Genomic DNA, 22,850 nt, shown 5'->3' on the forward strand with positions numbered 1-22,850 from the left:
GGTTCCATGAATTCATGGTTTTGGAACGTACTTACCCAACTAACGCATCTGCGGACAAACATTTGTAAATCGTCTATACTAGTCGTTTTTACATGTATAGAGATGACCTCATTTACAACAAATCGATTTTTGTCGAAAAAATTTTGCCAGCCAAAATATTTTTAACAATGCAACCTCGATGTACGGAAGCCCATAAGGGACAGTTTGAATAAAAATGCAATTTGTATTCTCTTCGGAGGTTTTTAACATTTTTGTTTAGTTTTGTTAATATTTTCGAGGTTTCCACCACGGTGAAACCAAAAAACCAAAAAGTTAAAACCTCCGAAGAAAATACAAATTGCATTTTTATTCAAAATGGCCCTTATGGGCTTCCGTATAGATGTCAGCTATACACGATATATCAAGGAATTCAAGCGCTCGAAAGACTTCGGGTTAAAACGCATAACAGGTCTCCTTCTGCTTATGATGTACGGTTAAAACTCAGCCTGTCGAAAAAAGACGAATTTGAGGTGTCCCCCATAAGTCCGAGACATCACACAAGTCTGACATCCCACAAGTGCAAAGTATCATGAGACCGACCATGGAAAAATCTTTTTGAAAATATACCACTTCCGACATTCCACAAGTCCGACATCATAAGTCCGAAGTACCTTAAGTGCGACATCTTATAAAACACAAAAGGGTGATCCCGTAAAAAAGCCATGCCCAAATTCTGAAGCATGATTTCTTTCACCTGGCGACGATCATTAATGCGAACGTGTCATCTGCTGACAAAATGTCCAGATAACGCAAGTCTTGCCAACTGTTCCTTAAGCATAATCAAGAGGATATAACGTTATATATTCGACTCGGTCTTCTGTCTTGAACAACTTTTTCGACCATTCATACAACTAGAAATATCAGCCTTTTTAAACTTTTGTTCATACAATACATATCTTTCGGACTTATGGTACTTCGGACTTATAGGACGTCAGACTTGTGGGACGTCGGACTTGTGAGGAGGAATCGAATTTCATGTTGGTCCTAGCTAAGGTCCTAGGAGAATTGGGAAGCAATTATCGCCCTGAAATTAACGAACATGATTCAATCTGTCAATCAGATTACTAGTACATTTCCCAGACAAATCGTCCCAATTATTCTGAAACAATGCTTCTTATCTTATTATGTTACTAGACTGTTGATATTTAACGATTTCGACCGGGTATTATTGGTTTCCGCCGCAAACGGAGACTTGCATTTAGGAAGGCAACAACTGGTGGCCGGCGCTCTGCACTGGCTACAATGGCTAAACTTTTGATGCAGCTGGCATCAATATGTATGCTTTTGCTCTGTATTTCCCACCGATCTGAGGCAGGTAAGTACTACGTATTATACTCTCAAGACTCACTGGTCCGTTTCTTGATATGCAAGCCAAGCCCCCTTAAAGGGGGACTATAGGCAGGAGCAGAGGGGTTAAATTGGCTGTCTTTAAGCGACTAATATACACAGTAAGGGCACGTTGGCATGTTAGACTCAGCGCTACAAATATTCCCCGCGCAAGCGTGAAAAGTTTTGACGTACTGTGAGATGGAAGAGACCTCTATTGGCAACTTTGTGTAACTTTATCTTGCCTACCTAGCTGCTGCCTATATTATCCCTTTAAGATATTATGCTCATCGTCATTGACTTCAATTCTTTATTCCTTTCTTCATAGTGGTAGTGACCTACGACACTGCTCGTTCATCTGCCAGTCATGAGTTCTGGACAACGACATGGAACTACACCGTTTCTCCAGGAAGGGACGGAGGAGTCTTCAAAATCATGAGACTGAATTTGACGGATTCCTCGCTCATCTTCTTTAATTGGCCCTCTGGAAATACCGTTTGCCCGGACAAAATGGAGGACATTTTACGGGAAGATGTCGTTAAGGTGTACGATGAGACCACGAAGATTGGTAGAACGGACCCACCCGACATCTTCCGCGTCCAGTCCGGCAGCGTCTTATGTTTCATGAAGTTGGAGCGCAAACGGTATGGGGACCGTGGCGAGTTTGTGTACATTCACAAAGGTAATTAGTGGATTTGGAATGATCATTCTTTCCAAGAACACCATTTCACGGCATAGTCTAATCTATTCACTAGATAAAGAAATTTACTTCGCAACGTGTACAATTTCACCACTGTACTCAGTAAGGCAAAGGTGGTGCAACTGACTACAAGTCTGTAAAATATCCAGTTGAACCAACTTTCTTGTCATATAGTTGTTTTATTCTAAAACTCAGTGTAACTACAATGTACATGTACACGTTGATGCCGATTACATAACGAAAATGTTATGCAATCTCATTCCTAACATCAAGAATTCATAACGACTAGTCTTTATGAACTCTTGCCTACATGAATGTTTATGATTCGAATTGTCTTTCTTCTGACATCATGCTGAAAACTGCATTAAATTTGGTCCATCATTTGCCGAGACATCGTAAGTAGTTTGTGTTGATATCAGCGTTAGCCAGACAGGCTGAACTAATAACCTCATATCAAGTCGCCATTGATAGGTGTTATGCCCTATTTTAGATAAGTGGGTAACTTTATTCTGAACAAATTTCCGGTGGTTAAATCTTTGCCAATTTTGTAAAGGTTACAGTCAATTGGAATAGGTACTTACAAGTGCAATGTAGAACACTTGCAGGTGTGCTGAAACTAATGAATGCACTGTAAAGGATAATAGCAGAATGTATAAAGTAGTTTAAACATAAGTGATGTTCAATAAATTAGCTCTTTAAGAGCAGTGAATATGGAGGTAAGATGTATGGAGGAGAAGCTTTGTTTTTGTATGAAAACTGTAAATCAATATACAGTGTACAAAAGTAAAGTTTATTATTCATCATCGTGTCACCATTACTGAAAAGGCCAGCCAGAATTGGCTTATGAGAATCTCCTTACTTTCAAACTCCTATCTCCAATGCCAGGCATCTGGCGAGAAGGCAGTTTAGCCAACCGGTCGCATTGGAACGAGCTGCCGCGGACTCGAACATTCGACCTCCGCTCACGAGGCGGACGCATTACGACCACTCGGCCATCGGGATCGAGAAATACTTACTTTGATAAATCGTCACCTATTTTAAATCTATGACATTTTTTTTTCAATTTATGAAGATAAAGCGCCACTTTTCAATACACTCTTCATGCAAGCATTAAACTCCATTATCCCCCTCCCCCACCCCACCAGAAAGAAAAATTGATAAGCCCCCCTTTAGGAGGGGCTCTTAAGATACACGTGTGTGCGGGAGTAGATAATGTAAATGAATGATGAGAAATAAAGAGAGTAACTATTGATTGTATATCCTACAAACAATTTTTTTGGGTATTTTTCTGAATTAACTCCGTTGAGTTTACCGATTTCTCCGCGATCTTCCGGTGGTGGTTGCTATCCCATTGGTTGAAATTAATTTAAATTAATTTAAATCTTCATGGGAATTCGCTACATCATATGCCTAAGAAATTGGCCAATTATATTAATATTTTTATCAGAGAAATATCCGTCCTAAATAATGACAGAAAAGGGTGGTTTATTTCAATTTTGTGTCGACATGATCGAGGTCACGTGACATAAAAACAAAACAATCGCACACACCCGTCCAAAAAAGGCACTTTAAGAAAAACAAATACGTTTTTCCAGCTTAAAACCACACTGACGACTAAGTTATATTGGTCTACTGCCCAAATCTGAAGTATCAAATTGAATCACAAACTAGAACTAGCTCTATTTAGCTATAGTTGCGTGAAAAATTCGGGTGAGCGACGTACATTCTGTACCCTAGCGGCCAATAAATAAACTACTTTCAGCCGTCTGCTCCGGTCTCGTTAGGGAGTTTTTCCCAAATGTACGCGATGATGACGTGCCCCATTAACAGGCCGTAACATCTATTTTAAAATGCCTTTCGAAAACGAATGCATGAGGACAACCCATTTGTGTCGTATATCACTGGAAACGCCCGATTCCCGTGAATAAGGTCAATCACAATGTATTACATTACCAAAACAAAAATGTGTCGGAAGGAACTATATGGATGGTCCCATCGCACCCCCCCCCCTCCAGCAGTATGACACAGAAGGGCTAGTTGACTGTCCACCGGGGGGGGGTTTGGGGGAGCTTCCCCCAACGCACTGGTAAAAACCTATGTCGACGGAGGGGGGTTTGGGGGGTGTCCCCCCATTGTAACAGCTGTAGTTGTTAGAGCTTGCACTTAACATATGCTCGTAGGGGGGTTCGGGGGAGCTCCCCCGACCTAAAGGGGGGCTCACTAAGTTCTTGACTTTACATATTAAAACGGTCTTATCTCAAGCTCGGCACTCTGCATCGGCTTACTGGACTTTGCGCAACGAAACGAAACGAGCGAAGTGGGGGAGCGACCATTATGTTTTACCCCGGTACTCTAGCCTGAAAATTTGTTCGGACCTCGATCGAAGAAGGTACGACAAACAATTAATTAATCAAACCCTGAGGTTCATTCATTTGAAGTAGAGAGGGTAACGTACATTGTATACACAAATCAAACACACACGCAGTGCTTGCATGCATTGCAGAGAACGACTTTTGAGTGATGACCCACACCCACCCAGGCAGCTGAGACACATGTCTTGTTGGACATGCCTGCCGATTTTTACTAAATAAAAGCATAACTTCATCACACTTTTCGGGGTTGAAAATGTACTCACGTAAATTACCAAAATTACATGCCAAATTCGCACATGACCTGTTATTTCTCAAAGCTTGGAAGCTCAACTGTCTGAATGTAATGTATGCGCGTAATGTATACGCTCAGCAAGCGAATAGTTGTGATCGTCGGTTTTTGATACGAATCGTTTCCTGTATGGCCGTTACAAGCCGTTGTCTGAATATGATGTTAACCTGTTTACCGTTCAATGCTGCTCCCTGTGACGCTGTACCCGCAAATGTTCAATGAAAAAAATGCTTGATAATGACATACACGGCTTGTTCGCATCGTAAACATAGTGGTACCCGGATAAACTGTCTTTGCGTTTGGCCTAATTTTACAACGATTACTCCCCATGTAACCACGATCTAGGATGGACAGGCTGTGTATTATGAATAGGAAAAGTCACCTAGGGACCGTTGCGTAGAATACTTTTTTGGCGAAATATTGCGCAAAGTCCAGTAAGCCCTCTGCATCAGACTTTGACAATATCATGTCGTTATTTGAAAAACGCTCCAGCGCCGTCTCAAATTTTATTAACCTGCATTCGTAGCTCTACTAGTTAATAATATGTAATCTGAGCCTTTTGTAAATGATACTGCAATGTCTTTTATGTACATTTGTAAGTGACATTTTTGATAACATCACCGCCTTCGGCGCTCTCTTTTGAGCAACTACACGTACATACATTTTAACATACATGTACTTTGACTATGTTCTATTGTGTTATTAGTGTTTGTTCTCTATGTAGATTTTATATACACGTATTGGTGCTCAATGAAAGTTTTGAAATTGAAATTGAAAATTGAAATTGATATCGTTCTAAAAACGGCCACATTTTTAAATGAAATTTTATTGCTAGATTCTTTTTATTGAACGACTCTGGTATAACCACATCTTGACCCGCAATGTTTTGAGATTGTGGAGCTCGATAGTGCATGGTGACGCAAACGCATAAGAGTCAGGATGGTATAACCAAGTACGATATCCTAACAATTCGTGTTATTCCTTTTTTTGTAGACAATGGTGCCTCCTCTAGCGCAACAACCAGACACCCAGTGTATTTCAAATACAAGATACAGAACTCGTTCCGATCAGCATATAAGGAAAGGTGTATGGCTATACCAATTGGCCGCAATGTGGCTTTTGAGATGAATGGAGGTATGAGCGACATAAAATCGTTGAACAACGTTAAAGTATTCTACACTGAACGATACAGGTAAAGTACTGGGACAATAGAAGCCAGGATGTAGATTGTAACAAAGATGCCGTTTTTAGTAACGAATCGTCAAATTCTGTAACACACATGCATAATCATCATTTCGTTGATTGAAAAAAACAACAACCGGCTTGATAATGACAAGAGGTGTCTTGACGGGCCGCCATCCTTACAAATTCCCAAAATTTAACATAAGGCCTACTCTACTTTCTGTATATTTTCTTTGGCTTAGCCGTGTCCACGTGGGCTTTAATTTGAAAAAGACGAAGGCATATTTTTAATATTCGAAAAACCTAATACTGTGATTTATCGTGTAAACAAGTTTGTGTCAACAAAAAAATAAATGACAAAAATAGCAAAGACTGTCCACCTTAGCCAGTGTTGAAAAGATTTTGAAATGCAGTACAATTGTAAATCAATTAAAACGGTTGCTCCGCGCGAACGTTCCAACACACAGTTTGGATACATTTTTCGATTGATAATATCAAGAATTTATTAAGACTTATCCCTCTTTATAACTTCTTGGTAGTATAAACCCAATACATGTATCGAGATTGTTGTTGTTTTCCCGCCTGGTCCTCTGTCGCTTTTTTTTCGTGAAAATTTGTTTTTGGTTCTTTAGTGCTCATTAGCGGAAATCAAGGCTTTTCGTGCAAAACATCTATAAAATTTCGTATTCATTGTTAAATCTATACTTTCAAATGGCTCCCCATCAAGCCCATGGTAGGCCTACATCTAAATATCGTAGTATTTTACTGATGCGAACAAAATTAATGTGCATGTACATTCGGATCTGGAGATTTCGGCCCTCATAATATATTATAGTATATGGACTGATTTCACAAATGACCGTAAAGCAAGCATTGGCAACCTATGTTTTCCATTTGTTGCAGCTGGTCGGTCGGAACTTTAGCTGTCGTGTTCCCCGCCTCCTAGATCTGAAAGCGCATGTTGAATAACATTACACTATACATTATGTCGAGCAAAGAGATTTTTAAGTGACTCGCGAAGACAGGGGCGCTGGTCAGTGTCCGCAAGCTGATTGGCAGTCGGTTCCACAGCTTGGGCCTGGATTTGGCACGTAATGCCTTAAAGGAATGGACGGCTTATTATTGCAGTATGTTTGTTCTTCTTCTGGTTCATCCGTAAACTATTTTTCTAAACCTCTCTGATGCTTTTCCAATTTTGTTTCAGCTCCTAGATAGTAGAAAAACGCGTTATTCGTTATTTTCACTGAGTACGCGCAAGTCCTGGCGCGAAAGACCTTTCCCGTCACATGAGTGCACGCCGAGATCCGAGTTCACGACACCCCGCTATTAAGACGCAATGTCATTTCCATTTATCGTCGCAGTTGTGGGGTAATCAAGCGCCATCAGCGTGACGTCGGAAAAATCGATGTCAGCACCAAGACCTTACTCCAGGAAACGTTTTACTAGTGCATCGTTCCACGTGGAAAGGGTCGATGCATGGAGAGCTAACTCGGGTCAAATCGGAGTCAATAGAGAGGTAAGATTTTGATCCGAGAACAATAACGAGGTTTTTTTCTCTGGTTGGCGTCATCAAGGCAAACTGTTGTTTTTCATTATCATTTTTAGGCATACCAGGCATGATAAACACACTGTGGTTTCATTTCATTTCTGACAACAGGCAATACGGTATCTATCGTCAAATTGCCACCTCGTTCTCGGACCAAAATCTTACATCTCTGTTTTCGGAAAAGTGCGATAATTCAGTCAGATTTTGAATTTTTCCTTTTTTTGTGCAATTTGTTGATGGAAGCTACATGTGTAGAATAGGAGGTGACAGGGCAGCCAACAGCTGGCTAATATTGCCCTTAATAATGCCAATGGTCATTTAAATTTAGGAGTTTGACTCTCCTTTGAATGCCGACTTATCGGCGGTGAATATCACTCCTAAAATCTTCTCCTTTCACCGCCGATAACTCCCGCCAGGTAATCTGTCGGACGCACCATCATAAACGGGTGGCCAATCTAATTGCTCGACACAAAGTAATTGAATGACGGCCTGAATCGGCGGTCAAGGATGGATATACGCACAACGACGGTGGATCGGCATGCTCCTTTGTGACTTCTTAACTTTCAAACAGTCAAATAATTGCAAGAAGATGGCTAATTGATTTCAGGTCCGGAATGAGATCGGGCGAGCTGCACACTCTTATCCATCTGACGAGTAGAACGCCGGCGTCCTCTTATAAACGTCTTCACGTCCTTCCAACGGGCTATAGAAGAGAGCCAGAGAGAATTTGCTTCGCATATGAAGTGATCAACGGAACAAGGGAGGATTTCAAAGACAATGTCACTTTTCTCATCACAGGTATGTATACAATGTACTTTGTATTCATAAATTACTAATGTATAAAGTTTATTAATTCTATATCTGAGTAAATATTCAAAGGATCTTACTCATGGAATATATGAAGAATGTGAGTACTTTTATAGGAACACATTTTCAAGCCATTATGTCCTCGAATGTGTTCCAGGTTTCACTGACTTATACACTTAATGCTACATGAACTATCACCATGCCATGTGCATTGACTGTCAACTTATAAAAAGGCACATTGGGTACAAGGTGGTTCTGGGCCTCCCTGTAGAACTACCATGTTTATATACACGTATTCATAAATTCAACACGATTCAACAAGTACATTGTGTATGTGCAATTTTGAATACAAGCACGAGAAAATCCCATCAACAAGATATATACTATAGTATATCGTGTGACCATGAAAATGTATTATAACGAAATGCTCGACATCTTTACACAATTAACATTTGATTGAGCAATAAGGTAGATTTTGACAATAAGCACAGCCGTTTTGATCAGGGACAAAGGCTTTGGGGTCGAGGTAACCAAATACGTGTAACATAAGCCAGTGTGGGGATTCGGACAGTGTCAGCAAGTCACTGTCAACTATGGTTACCATAGCACTAGCAGACGACAAAAACAAATTTGAAAACTCGAAATTTGAAATAATTCCTGTTCTATGGCACTCGACGTGGATTTGTTGGTAGATATTTCAAGATGATAACGTTAACACATCAGTTAATAGGTTCGTATCGGTGTAGCTGTCCTGAATAAATAGAAAACAGTGTTTTTGAAGTCCTATGCGTAATTCAGGGTACAGATTGCGTTTTTTCTACCATATCTTCAGAAGTTGTGAAGATTATTGCATGTGCTGTGTTGCGTAGCCTGTACTTCCAGACTTAAATGCAATATGAGATGGCAGAGTGTCCGGTATGGTTATTTTCATGCACTGCCACCACTTTCCGTTATGGTTACACTTGTACAGTCATGACAGTGACACAGGTAACCATAGCGGGCAGTCTGCCTTCTTTTTAATTGCATTTTGAGACACTTTATAGAACACTTTGAGCCAGGTGCTTGCCATCATATCTTCCTTTTCTGGTATGCTTCACAACACATCACATGCAATAATCTTCACAACTCTTTGGCAGAAATGGGAGAATAAGCGCCTTTTGTAGCCTGAAGTAGGCATTGGTCTACCAAAATACTGCTTTTTCTACTTATTCTAGACAGCTACATCAAAATCTACCAACAGATGTCTTTAAGTTATCGTCCAAAAATATCTACCAGCAAACGTCATAGAACAGGAATCATTCGTTGTTGAATCTCCCGGAGTTTGTCGTCTGTTAGCGATGTTGTAACCATAGTGGACAGTGACTTGCTGACACTGTCCGAATCCCCACGCACTGTAAACGACTGACTCTGACATTATTCCTCTCTTCTAGTATTCAGAATTTGCAGTATAAATATGACCGAACCAAGTGGGTTACTCACCACTCAGAACTACCCCGACCCGCTTTATAACCGTGCTAACTGTACTACTCACATCACGGCACTGCCTGGTCAGAGGATTTCCCTGTCATTTCTGGACGCGAAAATCGACTGCAACCACGGCTACGTCATGCTCCGTTCCCAGAACAGACCTGCGGTAATGTTGTGCGGGGGTTCTCTGAAGGCCAGTGCCAGCTATTTAAGCGAGTCCAACACGCTTTCTCTTCAAGTGAGGAACAAAGGACGTCAAGCGACGGATAGGGGCTATTTCGTCAAATACAAAGGTATGTACAGTCCTGGAAAAAGAGATCGACATATTCAAACATTTTCTTTGTTGAGAAATGATGATAATCTCGGCTTGTACATCACTTAGCACACTAAATCGCCTGATACTTTCAACCAAATAATTCCACATTACGGTGTACGTCATTCTGCCCATTACCTCGTAATTGCAGCACACTATAAGCCGCCAACTTCGGCGTTCACAGGCGTTTTTTGCCGCAAGAGTCCTAAACGCCTGAAAAATCCATAGTCTGCTACGAACGGCGTCGGCGAACGCGACTTGACTGACGCCATTTGCCGCAACTAAACGCCAAATATCTAACATGTTTGATTTTTGACGCGTGTCGCCGCGCTTGAACGCAAGAAGAAGCCAGGTGTGCTACTACGGATGGCCGCCTGACTTGGCGTCGGCGGCGAGGCTATGGCCAATCAGCTTGCGTCTTGATGTCACATGATTTTAAAATGGCGGAAAAGACGCTACTGGACGCCAATTCTGGGCAGGTGTGCTCTGACCGGGATCCACTGGCCGCCAACTTTGGCGTCGAGTGGCGTCAGCCGAACGCTTCTTGTCGCCAAAGTTGGCGGCTAGTATGCTGCAGGCTTTATCAAGGCGTTGGCAGGGTAAATCTTGATGATATGAACCCTATGAAACAGCTTTCATGAGTGTCGATAAGCCTGAGCTGGCATTGTCAAATACACGTAATCAATCATGTATATACGATCGATAATCAAGCCAAAACCACGAGTATCCCATCCCATCATTTCTGCGTGTCTAATACGAGATAAATTCGATGCATAGATTCGGCATCCCTACAGATTTACAGATGACAGATTTTACGTGAGGTCAAGACGCTGATACAGAACTCGATCGAAATCCGAAAAAAACTGAGATCTGGGGTTTATAGTCACTGTGATGATGCGATGCATTTTATTCATATACATATAAGAAATTCAGACTGAATAATAATTATCAACACCACATACTGTAACTTGTTATATCATAATCCATTGTTCGTAAGTGTTGCATGTATGTTCGCATCGTTCGGGTCGCCGGAGAGGGAACTATTGGACGGATTTCTTTGAAGTTTAGTTTTCATTGGTCTACACCGAACAACAAACAGTTTATGTAAGTAACCGTGGTACCATTTATGTACATTGACGTAGAGCATTGAATTCGGACATTTTCCGCTCTGTACGCTTTATGTCTTGATTATTCTGGATGAATTGTGAAACGTAAAGAGGGCTGACTTGTCCCGTACGCGGATTAGATCGTTGTGATATTCTGGATGAATTGTTCAGGTTATTATTTTTTTGGTCAATCTATACTCATGTGCCAAGAATGAATGACAAATATCCAGAAACAAAATATAGCCTATCCAGGGGACTTTCAAAATGACCATTGGACTTGGCTGAAGAATTTGTTTTATATCTGCCTCGAGAATGCTGAACCTTAAACTCCTGTTTGGTTTTGAGGCAAGGATCAACAGAAACCAAACTTCAAATAAATCGGACCAGTATTTCACATTTAACATTTATGAATAGACTATAACTAGATGCTTTTGTATCCACTGCCATTTGATCTGTTTCAGCCATTGGATGTGGCATTCGGGACGCCATACTTCCGCCTCATTCGCGGATACTGAATGACAACGTGGGCTTCATCCACACACATTTCAAGATGAGGGTCGGGTGTGAGCATGGTTACGTATTTCCTACTCTGGAAAGAGAGATCACACTAGAATGTAGAGAAAACAGAACCTGGGATAGGCACGTGCCAATTTGCGTTGGTGAGTACGGGCAGAAGCTAGGACTGAAATGGTTATTATACACATAGTTCTCAATTAATTGTCTTAGTTTTCCTGCAAAAAATACAATGTATAATATATACTATGCCATGCTTTGACATTCCAGTTAAGTTGTATTCAATAGCCGCTTTAATCACACAACTTTACCTTAGACGAATTCTTATTTCAAAGCAAACACCTGTATTACACGAGATATCCGTAAGCTTTCGAAAAAAGACCCCCATGCACGCGCCCCGCGTCCCGCTTCTCACCCACCTTAGTCTATGCACAAGCGGTCAAACTTGCTTGGACATCCGCCATTTTCTTATCATATTACTTCACACCCTACCAAGTGTGAAGGGGTTAACGTTAACGACTAATACCGAATTCATACTTCGACTCGTGACCATCGGCGTCCGACGCGCGATCAAACTCTTGAATGAGCCTCGTTCTTTATACGTGGTTTCAGCCACTTCAACTGCTGGACCCCCCGGCGGATCATGCCGTAAGCAAAAGCACAGAGACCTGCCCCCATGAGCCCTTCCTGAGCGACCCGAGCCGATATATACTATTGCTAACGAAACTTTTGATTCTAGAGGTCGATAAGAATCGGGTTTTGTACGATAAGAGCAGGCCAGATCATAAAAGAACCGATTTTAAAGAGGACGCATGGAAAATGATAGGAAAATGAATTGGAACAGAGGGAAACCATATTTGGCCTTCAAAACGCCTCCCGCAGCGTTTCATGCGTTAGGTGTGACGCCTTTATCTGGACCGAAACCGTTGCGTTTTCCGCTGCGTTCAACGCGAGTTTTTTCTGTGAAGGGGCGTCCAGATTATGATCGCGCGTCGGATGTCAATAGGACAGTATTAGCTCATAAAAAAATCTTGCCGATCTTTGCATGGATACATTTCTCACTTGGAAGTTATTTGTTTTCTATTTTTCCAGAGCATTCGTTTTGCAACAAAACATTGACTGCTTCGAACGGCACCATCGAAAGTCCATCGTATCCGAACGCATTCCCGAAGGATACTACTTGCGAGTGGAAGATCCAGGTAAAGAAAGGTCAGAACATAAAAGTGACAGTCGTCGATTTGAGTGCATTCTGTAAAGATAACTTTCTGCTCATCGACTCGGCGGCAAAAGGGTCTACGGATGGTCGGTATCACAGGTACGTCCTGTGCAGTAACGGCGGCGACTACGTGAGTGAAAGCTATTATACGTGGGACAACGAGGTGTCAGTCTTATTCAAGTCAAACTTTTTGAAAGATTCCGGATATTTCAGGATCAAGTACGAAGGTAAACAGATTCTATTGCATTTTTGTAAAAGGTTGAAAATAGTCACGGCAATTTTACAGCCTTGGTTTTCTCAGTTATTGGCGTTAACACATGTTACTGATCATTAAAGGACCATTGGTATAATTGTCGGCTGCCCAGTCTCTTCCTATTCTACATGAAGTAGTTTCCATCAACAAATTGCACAAAAAAGAAAAAAGAAATTCAAAATCTGACTGAGTTATCACACTTTTCCGATGTTGACTCTGACTTCACCCGAGTTAGCTCTCCGGCCAGTCCATGCGTCGATCCTTTCCATGTGGAACGAGGCACTAGAAAGGCGCTTCCTGGAGCCATGGATCCACCCTGTGATATCTTGGTGCTGATATAGATTTTTCCGACGTCACGCTGATGGCGCTTGATTACCCCGCTACTGCTACGATAACGGAAATGACGTTGCGTCGTAATACCGGGGTGACGTGAACTCGGATCTCGGCGTGCACTCACGTGGCGGGAAAGGTCTTTCGCGCCAGGACTTGTGCGTACTAAAAATAACAAAAGCGCGTTTTTCTACTATCTGAGAGCTGAAACAAAATTGAAAAAGCATCAAACACGTTAAAAAAACAGTTTATTGATGAACCAGAAGAATAACAAACATACTGCAGTAAAAAGCTGCCCATTCATGGATGTTTGTTGATATATATTTGCTAGCAGTGCAACTTTATCTACATGTATTTCATCTATTTCTAACGCCAGGCGACGCTACTAGTCAGTAATAATGCTTGCGACATTTATGCGCTGCCTACTCGCGCGTTATGTGCATACATTGATGCGTGTATCAATTTTACAGATTGACGCATGTTAATTTAGGCTATGCATGCACAGGGTTTGTTTTTCGTGTTATGCGTGATAAATACAGTCAGATTTCGAATTTTTCCTTTTTTTGTGCAATTTTGTTGATGGAAACTACATGAACTTATGAAGAATAGGAGGTGACTCGGCAGCCGACAGCTGGGTCATATTGTCGATAATAATGCCAATGGTCCTTTAAAGCATTGATCCCCATCATGGTTCTTGGAAAGAACAACACAGTCCTTGGGGGAGGAGGAGGAGGGGGGGGGGGAGAGAATAGGAATCCATGGTGTTCATCAACACAACTCACGCGTGTCTTATGCAAAAAAAGTAACAACAAATGTACAAATGTAGTTGTGATCAGGGGAATTGAAACACACATTACTTACACACCATAAGTCACTCTTTGGACACAGTGAATTGCGGAGTATTTTTTCAACAAACTTCAGGTATTTAAACTAGCTGATGCAAATTCTACGAAAATTACCAGTTATTCCGAAACATGACTAGAGCAAAGGCTTCAAATTGTTGTTGGGTCAAAAATGTAAAATAAAACATCTTGCATACTCTTTGTCATCTTTTTCAGCAATTGGGTGCAGCATGGAGCAGTTTCCAACCAACAGATACAAAATAATTGAGCACTACTCTTTGTACTACAAAGTCGGTTCTAAGCTCAAGTTTGACTGTCCTATCGAGAGTCAGTATTTCTTGGATGGAGAATCGGAGCATTACCTGACTTGTGGGGCAGATGGAAAATTTAGCGGGACTTTCCCGCTCTGCTCACCGGCAGAGTGAGCTAAACATGAGACGAGAGGTGATACGGTGACAGTGCATGCTTTTATGTAATCATTTATGTAAGCAATCAGAGAAGGCTTTTGGTAATGTATATAGCTGAGGAAACCGGAGACACCGAAGGGAAGTTACAATGTCGCCCTATCTAAATCATCGCATCAGACATATACTCTGGCCGAGAGTTGAACCAAGACCACTAATGTTGCGGCGTTGCGCGGCATTGATGCCAATTTCGAGCATTAATCTTTTAAGTCTATTAGTGAGGTTTTTGCACCGTTTCGAAAACTGGCAGGGCATCAGCGACGGTCAGAGTATTGTCAATGCACATGTAGATTTACACCATTATGACCGCTGATGATACCCTGTTTTCAGTGCAAAAACGTCACGAAGTTGACTTACAGACATTTCAAATGCCATACATAAATAATAGGCTCTCATACCATTCATATGTAGGCCTAGTCAATAGGCCTTACGGACCTGTTGTTTAGACCGGTTTCCTGACCAAAAATCCTACCTAAGAGTTGAATAGTGTGGACTCAGTATACTCAGTGAATGCAAAAATATAGTTAATAAATGCAGTTGAAATGATCAAAAGATCAAATTCTGTGATTTTTTTATCTTCATCGACACGTTTTGATACAATGAACGACATGATATACACTCATCACGGTAAAATACTTTCTGTTATTGAGTTAGCTTCAATTCATTTACCGTTGAACTTATCGGATTGCATTTGCCTGGATGATTTCATTACATACTCAGTATTCCCTGCAAACAAACTGTGCTGATAATGCTCAATAAAAAATAATGTTTTTGAAAAATCAAAAACAAGCTTTTTACACAGTGCTTTAACAAGATTACTAACAAACAAATATAGAAATATATAACCACGACCGAATAGGTGAGTGCTCATCTTTGCGACCAATTATGATAAAAATTGAGAATAGATTTGCATTGATTTCCCTTCTACAAAAACCGAAGAAGCTAAGTTATTATTGTAGCCAGTATGATGATGAGTCAAGTGCAACACTCTAAAAAGCCCTCAAACTAAAACCTGAGTTTCGGCACTTGGAGAGACTCTATTTCTCATTTATCCTCCCCCCGTATGTAATATGAAGCCGTAATATTTGATTCAGCAAATGTTAGTACATTGTCTAGACTTGACCAGATTCATTATAGGGTTGGCCTGATAGTCGGCAGTTGTATTCAAGGTACTGGTGGTAATCAAGTCTATAAATCACTTGACTGGATTACACTTTCTCAGAGGCGATATGAGAAAAAATACTTTTTATGTGTGATATAACTCGTTTAAGAGATCCTACCTATGTAATTCCCACTGAATGTTGATAGTTATAGAAACCCAGTGTATGATGGAAGACACAGTAATCAGCAACCATCCAGTCTTCGTACAGGAGTATATATCACAAAGATTCACAAAATCCACTTTTCCCAGTGCAATTAACCTGGCTATCTTTGTCAAAGGGTGTGAGAGACTATTATACAAGAAACTCCTTCGAATTCAACACTTGTGTGTACATGAAGGGGTGGAAAAGCTACTTGGTGACTACTGAATTGAAACTTTCACGTAGGGAAGAAAATCTTTTCAATAAAACTCGCTGTGATCTCATTATTCAGGAACCACCTGTTTACCCGTAATTTTTCGAACATTTTTGATCTCCCCTGTCCGCGCGGTTTCAGCAAACATCTTTCTTCAGTTGCCCTAGCTCTTACTCGCACTTGTCCATGACCTATTAGTGTACTGCCATCTTTTACCACCCTATATGGTTCTCTGCGTGGCACTGAGGACAAGTTGCAGGCCTTACTCTATAGTTTCATTAATTTCACAAAAGCCACTAATATCCAGGCTATATGGTTAGCGTCAACAGGTTTATCCACAATATTTGCACTATAAATTAGTCTCCTTTTATGTTGTTTGGTCCCTTCCGTTCTTCTGCTTTCCTGCGACTTTTTGTCGTTCTCACTCAGAGCTCCACTGCAGTTATTCCTGCTTATGCGTCCCTTTAAGCCAATGTAATTTGTAATTTTACTTCTGTCCAGGGCTGCTAATGCTTGTAAGCAATATCCCTGGGTTTGTTCACATTGGAAGTTATCAATAAAAATCTATATACTGTAGTTTCATGAAAATAACACCACTTTGGGATATTCAAGGCCCGGCCTCTTCTCTCGAGTCTATTCACCAGAGGTAACCAATGAGTGACTTCGCTGGCCCTTGTGATGGCTCAGCCGAGCTGTCACGGTTGCCCTAAACCACTTATTACCGCAGCCCTATTGATTCGAAGTGTTGTGGGCCTACTGGTCGATGAGTGCGCATGTGGAATGACGTAAATGGTAACGCCACTCGCCGACCGTTTATACAGGTTGTCTCATAAAACTGAAGCACCTTTTAGATTGATCCAAACCCCCCAAAACAAAAAAAGTCCTTATTGAAACTCTGAAGGAAAATCTACGAATGCTTGCATTAGTAAAGCAAAGTGAGATTCAGGCAATGATAGTATTCACGAAATTCCGAAGAAAAACGAGGAGCTCATCCTCTGTTTTTCTACAACCCTCTTTTTTTATTTAGACTCCCTAGGCCTACGTGGGAGAAAACGGAATCGAAGTTTCTAGGATTTGTGGTTTTCTTGTGTAATTCTAGGGCCTCTTAGGCCTATAAATGAAGCCCAACTGAGGGTACCCACATTGCAGACAACCTGTGCGACAATGGATGCTGTAGAGCTGCTAAGAAAACGACGCCGGCGCTACACCGTGACAGAAAAACTTGCCTACCTGAGAGACCAGAAGGAGGCACTGGTGAACGGTACGGTGCGCAGTATGAGAGAGTTCGCCTCCGACTATAACATCCCCTGGGAGACGTTTAGAAGGTGTAATATCGAGGACCTCGAGCAGAAGCAAGAACAAGGGCATGGCCGGAAGAAGACGGTAATGGAGCCCCGTGATCTGTTATGGCCACAGATTTAGGACCAGCTTTACCAATGGCTGCAGCAGATGAGAGAGCGTCGCCTCGTAGTCTCCGTTCTCGACATTCAAGATAAGGCGTTGGTAGTGTGGCAAAGCTGGTGGAATGAGTTAGCCCAAGATGTCAGAGAAGGGATTCAGCATTGTCGCCCTCAGCTATGGGATTTCAACGCATCCATAGGCTGGGTGGAGTGCTTGATAAAGAGACGCCAGGTGTCCCTACGGAAGGTGACCAAGAATACTACGATCGTCCCCGCTGATGCTGCTGCAAGGATCCAGACCTTCCGAGATGCGGTTACTGGGAGCATCGATCGTCTTGATATACAGATGCGGTTCTTCTTTAACATGGACCAAACCTTTGTCCTGTTTGATATGAGAACCATGTACACGGCCAACACCACGGGGGAGAAGGCCATAGACGTCCGATCATCCAGGTCCAATGCGAAGCTGGGATACACCGTCACCCTCTGGATCGCAGCCGCTGGAGCAAAGTTGCCGGCGCACATCACCTTCCCCAGAAGAGGTTTCGTCCGGGTGTTTGCAGCCCTCCAAGACAACCCACCAGCAGATGTAGATTACCCAATCGGAAACTGGTTGGATGAGGGAGGAAACGGCGCACCACTGGTTAGATGAAGTCCTATCACCCTACGTCACCGACAACGAGACCCACCAGTTCCTGTTAATCGTCGATCATTATCGGGTCCAACGGACAGAGAACTTCCGGGCGAGAGTCCGCGACATGAGAGGCAGCCTGGATTACGTACCTGCTGGTTGCACATCCCTCGTACAACCGTTAGACGTTGCAGTCATGAAGTCCTTCAAATGTCACGTACGGCGACAATGGAAATCGTGGAAGAAGGACCACACGGACAAACGAGGAGACTGCCCTCACATCGGCCTGAGAGACGTGACCAACATCATCAGAGATGCCTGGGATGGTGTTGATGAGGACGTTATCGTCAATTGATTTAAAGCATCGTTTCGACCAAGGCCAATCGAAGCTGGACCACATGCTATCTTGGAGGAAGAAGAGGAGACTGCCGTGGATGGACCAGAGTTCGTGAATGTAGTCGAGGAGGACATTGTGATGGACTTGAATTGACTGTGGGTGTTGTGAATGATTGTGGGTACGATTCTGAAAGCTGGACAATCTAATAATGTGTATCTTTAGCTTGAAAAAAAATTGAATCGGGATTTGCATCGTTCTTTTTTATTCCTTCACTGATCACTTCGGACAAGACTGTACATTCAGAGGGATGTTCGGTTTTGTCTCCCGATATGTGACGGACAACTTCTCATTCTTACCAATTTCGCACTGCAAAGTATCTTTGAAAGCCCGAAGCTGGTATGGGATGATAAGACCCGAAGACATGCTCCATTACCTCCCTGAGCAGTACCTCACTTTGAAAGGGCAGGTCAGTCCCTAAAACCAGCAGGAGCCAATATGACACTTGGACTTTTTTCATGGACACCCTGTACACTATCAGCCATTAGCACTCAACACCCTCCGCCAGCCTACCTCTCTGGCTGGGCACCACCTCCACAGCTAGGAACCTCTCTGACCAGGAACCACACGTGACTGGTAGTATGAATACAGTATCACTTCCAACCGTTTGAAGAAATGGCGGTGCTGTTGGTTGATATGTTGGCGTGCAGTAGTAGCTCAGCTCATGCTCCGCGTGCGGGTGTAAAAGAAATGCTGGTCCCCATGAATCTAAGTCCAGTCTAGAATTCCTTTGTGAGGAATATTAGTTCTTGTGGGAAAAGGGAGATATATTGTTCCGCTGTGATAGAATCAAATGCCCTCCCTTTCCTGATGCCCGCCTGTATTGTTCTTCTTCGGATGAAGGGTCTTGGCCTCTTTAGAGTCCTATTGAATGGTGCCGGTGTTCTATTGTTGAGGGCATTTAATATCAGGGGGCATCTGATTCTATTACACCGGCACCTTTAAATCATATATTGGGTTTCTTTGTTATAGAATATAATAGGGCCTACATGCAGCATAGCACTTTTCCTTATTGCCCTGCCCTTACTTAGAGTAAATTATACTATACACCAACAGGGCCAGGGGCGTAGCTAGCTTTTTGGTCTGGCGGGGGGGGGGGGGGGCAAAAGGCTCTCTGGGGGACAAAATGACCCTTTATGAAATCTTTTGGCCAAAAACACATATTTTGGTGACCTCGGGGAGGGGGCATTTGCCCCCCCCCTCTGCTACCTACGCCCCTGCTTTCCCGGGCCTGCTATATACTAGTCTCGTTACTATAAGCCTCCTCTAAGCCCTGCCCGAAACCATCACTATTGTATTAGGTATAGGCTATAGATCACTCTGAAACAATAATTACTTGAGAAGAGTTCTGAGCACATTAATATTGGGTTTGCTGCCCGATGTCCAGCTTGTTCCAGGCTTCTGTCTAGGAGTAAGGAGATAGCGACACCCCCCAGATCGAGCCAATGACTGTAGAGCACATCCTGGGAAGATGCCCAACGCTTGCAGCGTTGAGGAGGGAGACTTGACCGGCTGACGAACACCAACTCCGCTTCTGATTACTAGTAAGTCTGGAGAGTCTGTTAGATGGAAATGAACACAAAGAAGAAGAATTTCCAGGCTGAAGGGTCCAAGTAATGAAATGACCACACGATTTAGTTTTAAAGATGTATTTATTAATCAATCAATAGACATCATTTGAATTACAACAATTTTGTTCAGTGGACACATTCGCATATCTATTAATAAAAACCTCCTGATGAGAATTGAACATTTTACACTGTGACTACAATCAATGAATACCACTCTTGACTTTTTAAGTAAAATGACTATAAAGTTATTACCACAATCCACCCAATATTGAATATTTCAAAGAAGTTTCTTCCAAACTGATCAATAACCCAATCTGTTCAATATTGGGCAAACTGTGTTAATTACAGAACATTTCATAGTCATTTCTCTTGAAATGGTCGAGAGCAGGTTACCTCCACAGCCAGGCACCACCAAGTGAAAAAAGCATTGTATGTGTCCCTGGCCTTATACATTTGATTACTTGAACAAATAAAACTTTGAGTCTGTTCAATATTGGGTAAACTGTGTTAATTACAGAACATTTCAAAGTCATTTCTCTCATTGGGCATAGTCTTGCGCGTTGTGAACCATGTTGTTGTTTGCCCATGAGTAGACGGTGCGGAGAGATAAAATCTTGGGTGCGATGATAAAAAAGTCTTGGTTAAAAAAGTCTTGATTAAAAAAGGCGTGCTTGTTGTCTACTGATGGGAGGCTAGGAGCACTCGGCAGGAACTCCTCGGCAGTCTCAGCTGATCTTGTTGCTTCTTGAAGCTGGTTCCAGGTTCGGACTGCTCGGTGACAAGTTGGTCTCTTGTGCTGCAGTATAGGCAATCAGCTTCCCGTATTGTATGCAATCAAATCAGTATTGACCCCTTCTGTTCTGTCAGAATTACCTTTTTTGGAGACGCCCTGTGCTGTGCCTGTGGCCTGTATTTCATGATTTCAACACCAGAAAAACCCGACCAACGCCGTCCGATAGAGGCCACCAGTGTAATCAGTCACGTGCCGCCATTGACGAATCAGCTCGCAGCAATCAATCACAATGGCAGCCTCAACGAGACGCGGTATCCGTTTGAATTACGCTTTGTTATCTGATATAAAATTGCCGAATTACAAGAGAGAAAAACGAGTAGTCCATAATAAAAGTACGGCTCGCAGTATGTTTTGGCTAAACGATCGTACGTCTTGTGTTCGAGGACACAGGTGATCATAATCAGGACACCTCTTTATTTAGGACAGCGTCCCTGATGCCCTTGTTTGTATGCTCCCACCTGATATGACTGTTCACCAGAGGATCTAACAAATTTGCAATCAAATTACTGGAATGCCTACATCAATTTCAAACCTGGATGCCAACAAGACCAACCTCCACCCCACCCCACCCCCACCCCACCCCCACCCCCAAGGTAGGAGAGGCCAAGACCACAGTACACCCCACACAAAATGCCCAACTTTTTTACATTAGACAATTAGATATAGGAAAGCTACCATCAATAATAAACTTTGGGTGCAGGGAAACTGGACTCATGCAGTCATGATTAGCATGATCATCAAGTGAAAAATGAATTTTCAAACTTCATTTAAAATCTAGAGTGAAAAATTTAAATCTCAGTAGTATCAGAATGATGGTGTTTCACATTAGCATGAAACAAGCACGATTTAAAACTAGGTATATTGCATAGATCAACCCCCCAAGCTCCCTAGTGACCCCCTCGCAATGACCAATTCAATTTTTTGCTGTCACATCATTAAAACCTCCAATTTCGGCATGCAAGTGGACAAAGAAAAAAATGTTCCAAAACACCAGAAGCAGTGTTATTATGACTAGATGGTATTGCCCTCTCGCGGATCTATCGGCAACTAAAATATTATCGCTAGAAATGCCAGTTTTTGAGCCGTAAAAACGCCTCAAAGGCTTATTTTCCTGATTTTCCCTGTTTGAACTTCATCAATGCATGCAAAGCGGTGGTACAAAGGTGGACAAAGGATTTTTTTGACTAAATTCACTGAAATTTCGCACAGTAGGCCTATTAGCTAGACATTAGAGGAAACCAATGGGCTATCGGCAAAGTGCGTAATGCTCCCCACCGCCTGATTAACTCTGCTTTTGGAGATTGCCCTAAGCTAAGCGCACTACTGCGTTGATCGGCCGAGATGGTAATTAGTGCGCATGCGCAAGTTCGAGGTCGGGGATTTCTGGTATTGTACGTTACAGTACATAGTATGACTGTCTATGTCTATGAGGCATCCACCTTACTACTATCAATGCCATGATTGGGCACTGCCACTGCATTTCAGGCATTAGCTACGCGAAATACGGATACGATATTAAGTTAATATTTTTCTCAACTTCAAAATGCCTGCGTTACCGGAAGTGATCAAAACGGAAACGGAATAGATCCAAACGGAGCATGCGCATCCGTGGTGCCTGGTCAGAGAGGTTCCTAGCTGTGGAGGTGGTGCCCAGCCAGAGAGGTAGACTGGCGAACCCTGATCAATTTTTCACGCAACTTTTGCTAAATAGAGCTAGTTCTAGTTTGTAATTCATTTTGATACTTCAGATTTGGGTAGTAGACTAAAATAACTTAGTCGTC

The 22,850-nt window shown here is 42.3% G+C and overlaps 1 protein-coding gene across 1 annotated transcript; it reads left to right on the forward strand.

The window, feature by feature from the left end:
* The first annotated feature begins 1,214 nt into the window (after nucleotides 1-1,214).
* On the forward strand, nucleotides 1,215-16,838 carry LOC135487925 (CUB and sushi domain-containing protein 1-like). Its single transcript, XM_064772211.1, has 8 exons — nucleotides 1,215-1,354; nucleotides 1,694-2,047; nucleotides 5,720-5,918; nucleotides 8,062-8,252; nucleotides 9,692-10,021; nucleotides 11,609-11,806; nucleotides 12,753-13,103; nucleotides 14,518-16,838. The coding sequence occupies exons 1-8, from the start codon at nucleotides 1,282-1,284 to the stop codon at nucleotides 14,724-14,726; spliced, it is 1,905 nt and encodes a 634-aa protein (XP_064628281.1). The 5' UTR covers nucleotides 1,215-1,281; the 3' UTR covers nucleotides 14,727-16,838.
* The last annotated feature ends 6,012 nt before the right edge of the window (nucleotides 16,839-22,850 follow it).

The sequence above is a fragment of the Lineus longissimus genome, chromosome 1 (assembly GCF_910592395.1).
Source record: "Lineus longissimus chromosome 1, tnLinLong1.2, whole genome shotgun sequence".
Lineage (NCBI taxonomy): Eukaryota > Metazoa > Nemertea > Pilidiophora > Heteronemertea > Lineidae > Lineus > Lineus longissimus.

Bases quoted from the DNA above. Each gene is read 5' to 3' on its own strand.
- LOC135487925 (XM_064772211.1), top strand. From the start codon at position 1,282: ATGGCTAAACTTTTGATGCAGCTGGCATCAATATGTATGCTTTTGCTC. The intron at 5,919-8,061 runs GTAAAGTACTGG...AATTGATTTCAG, and splicing joins TTCTACACTGAACGATACAG to GTCCGGAATGAGATCGGGCG. The intron at 11,807-12,752 runs GTGAGTACGGGC...CTATTTTTCCAG, and splicing joins GCACGTGCCAATTTGCGTTG to AGCATTCGTTTTGCAACAAA.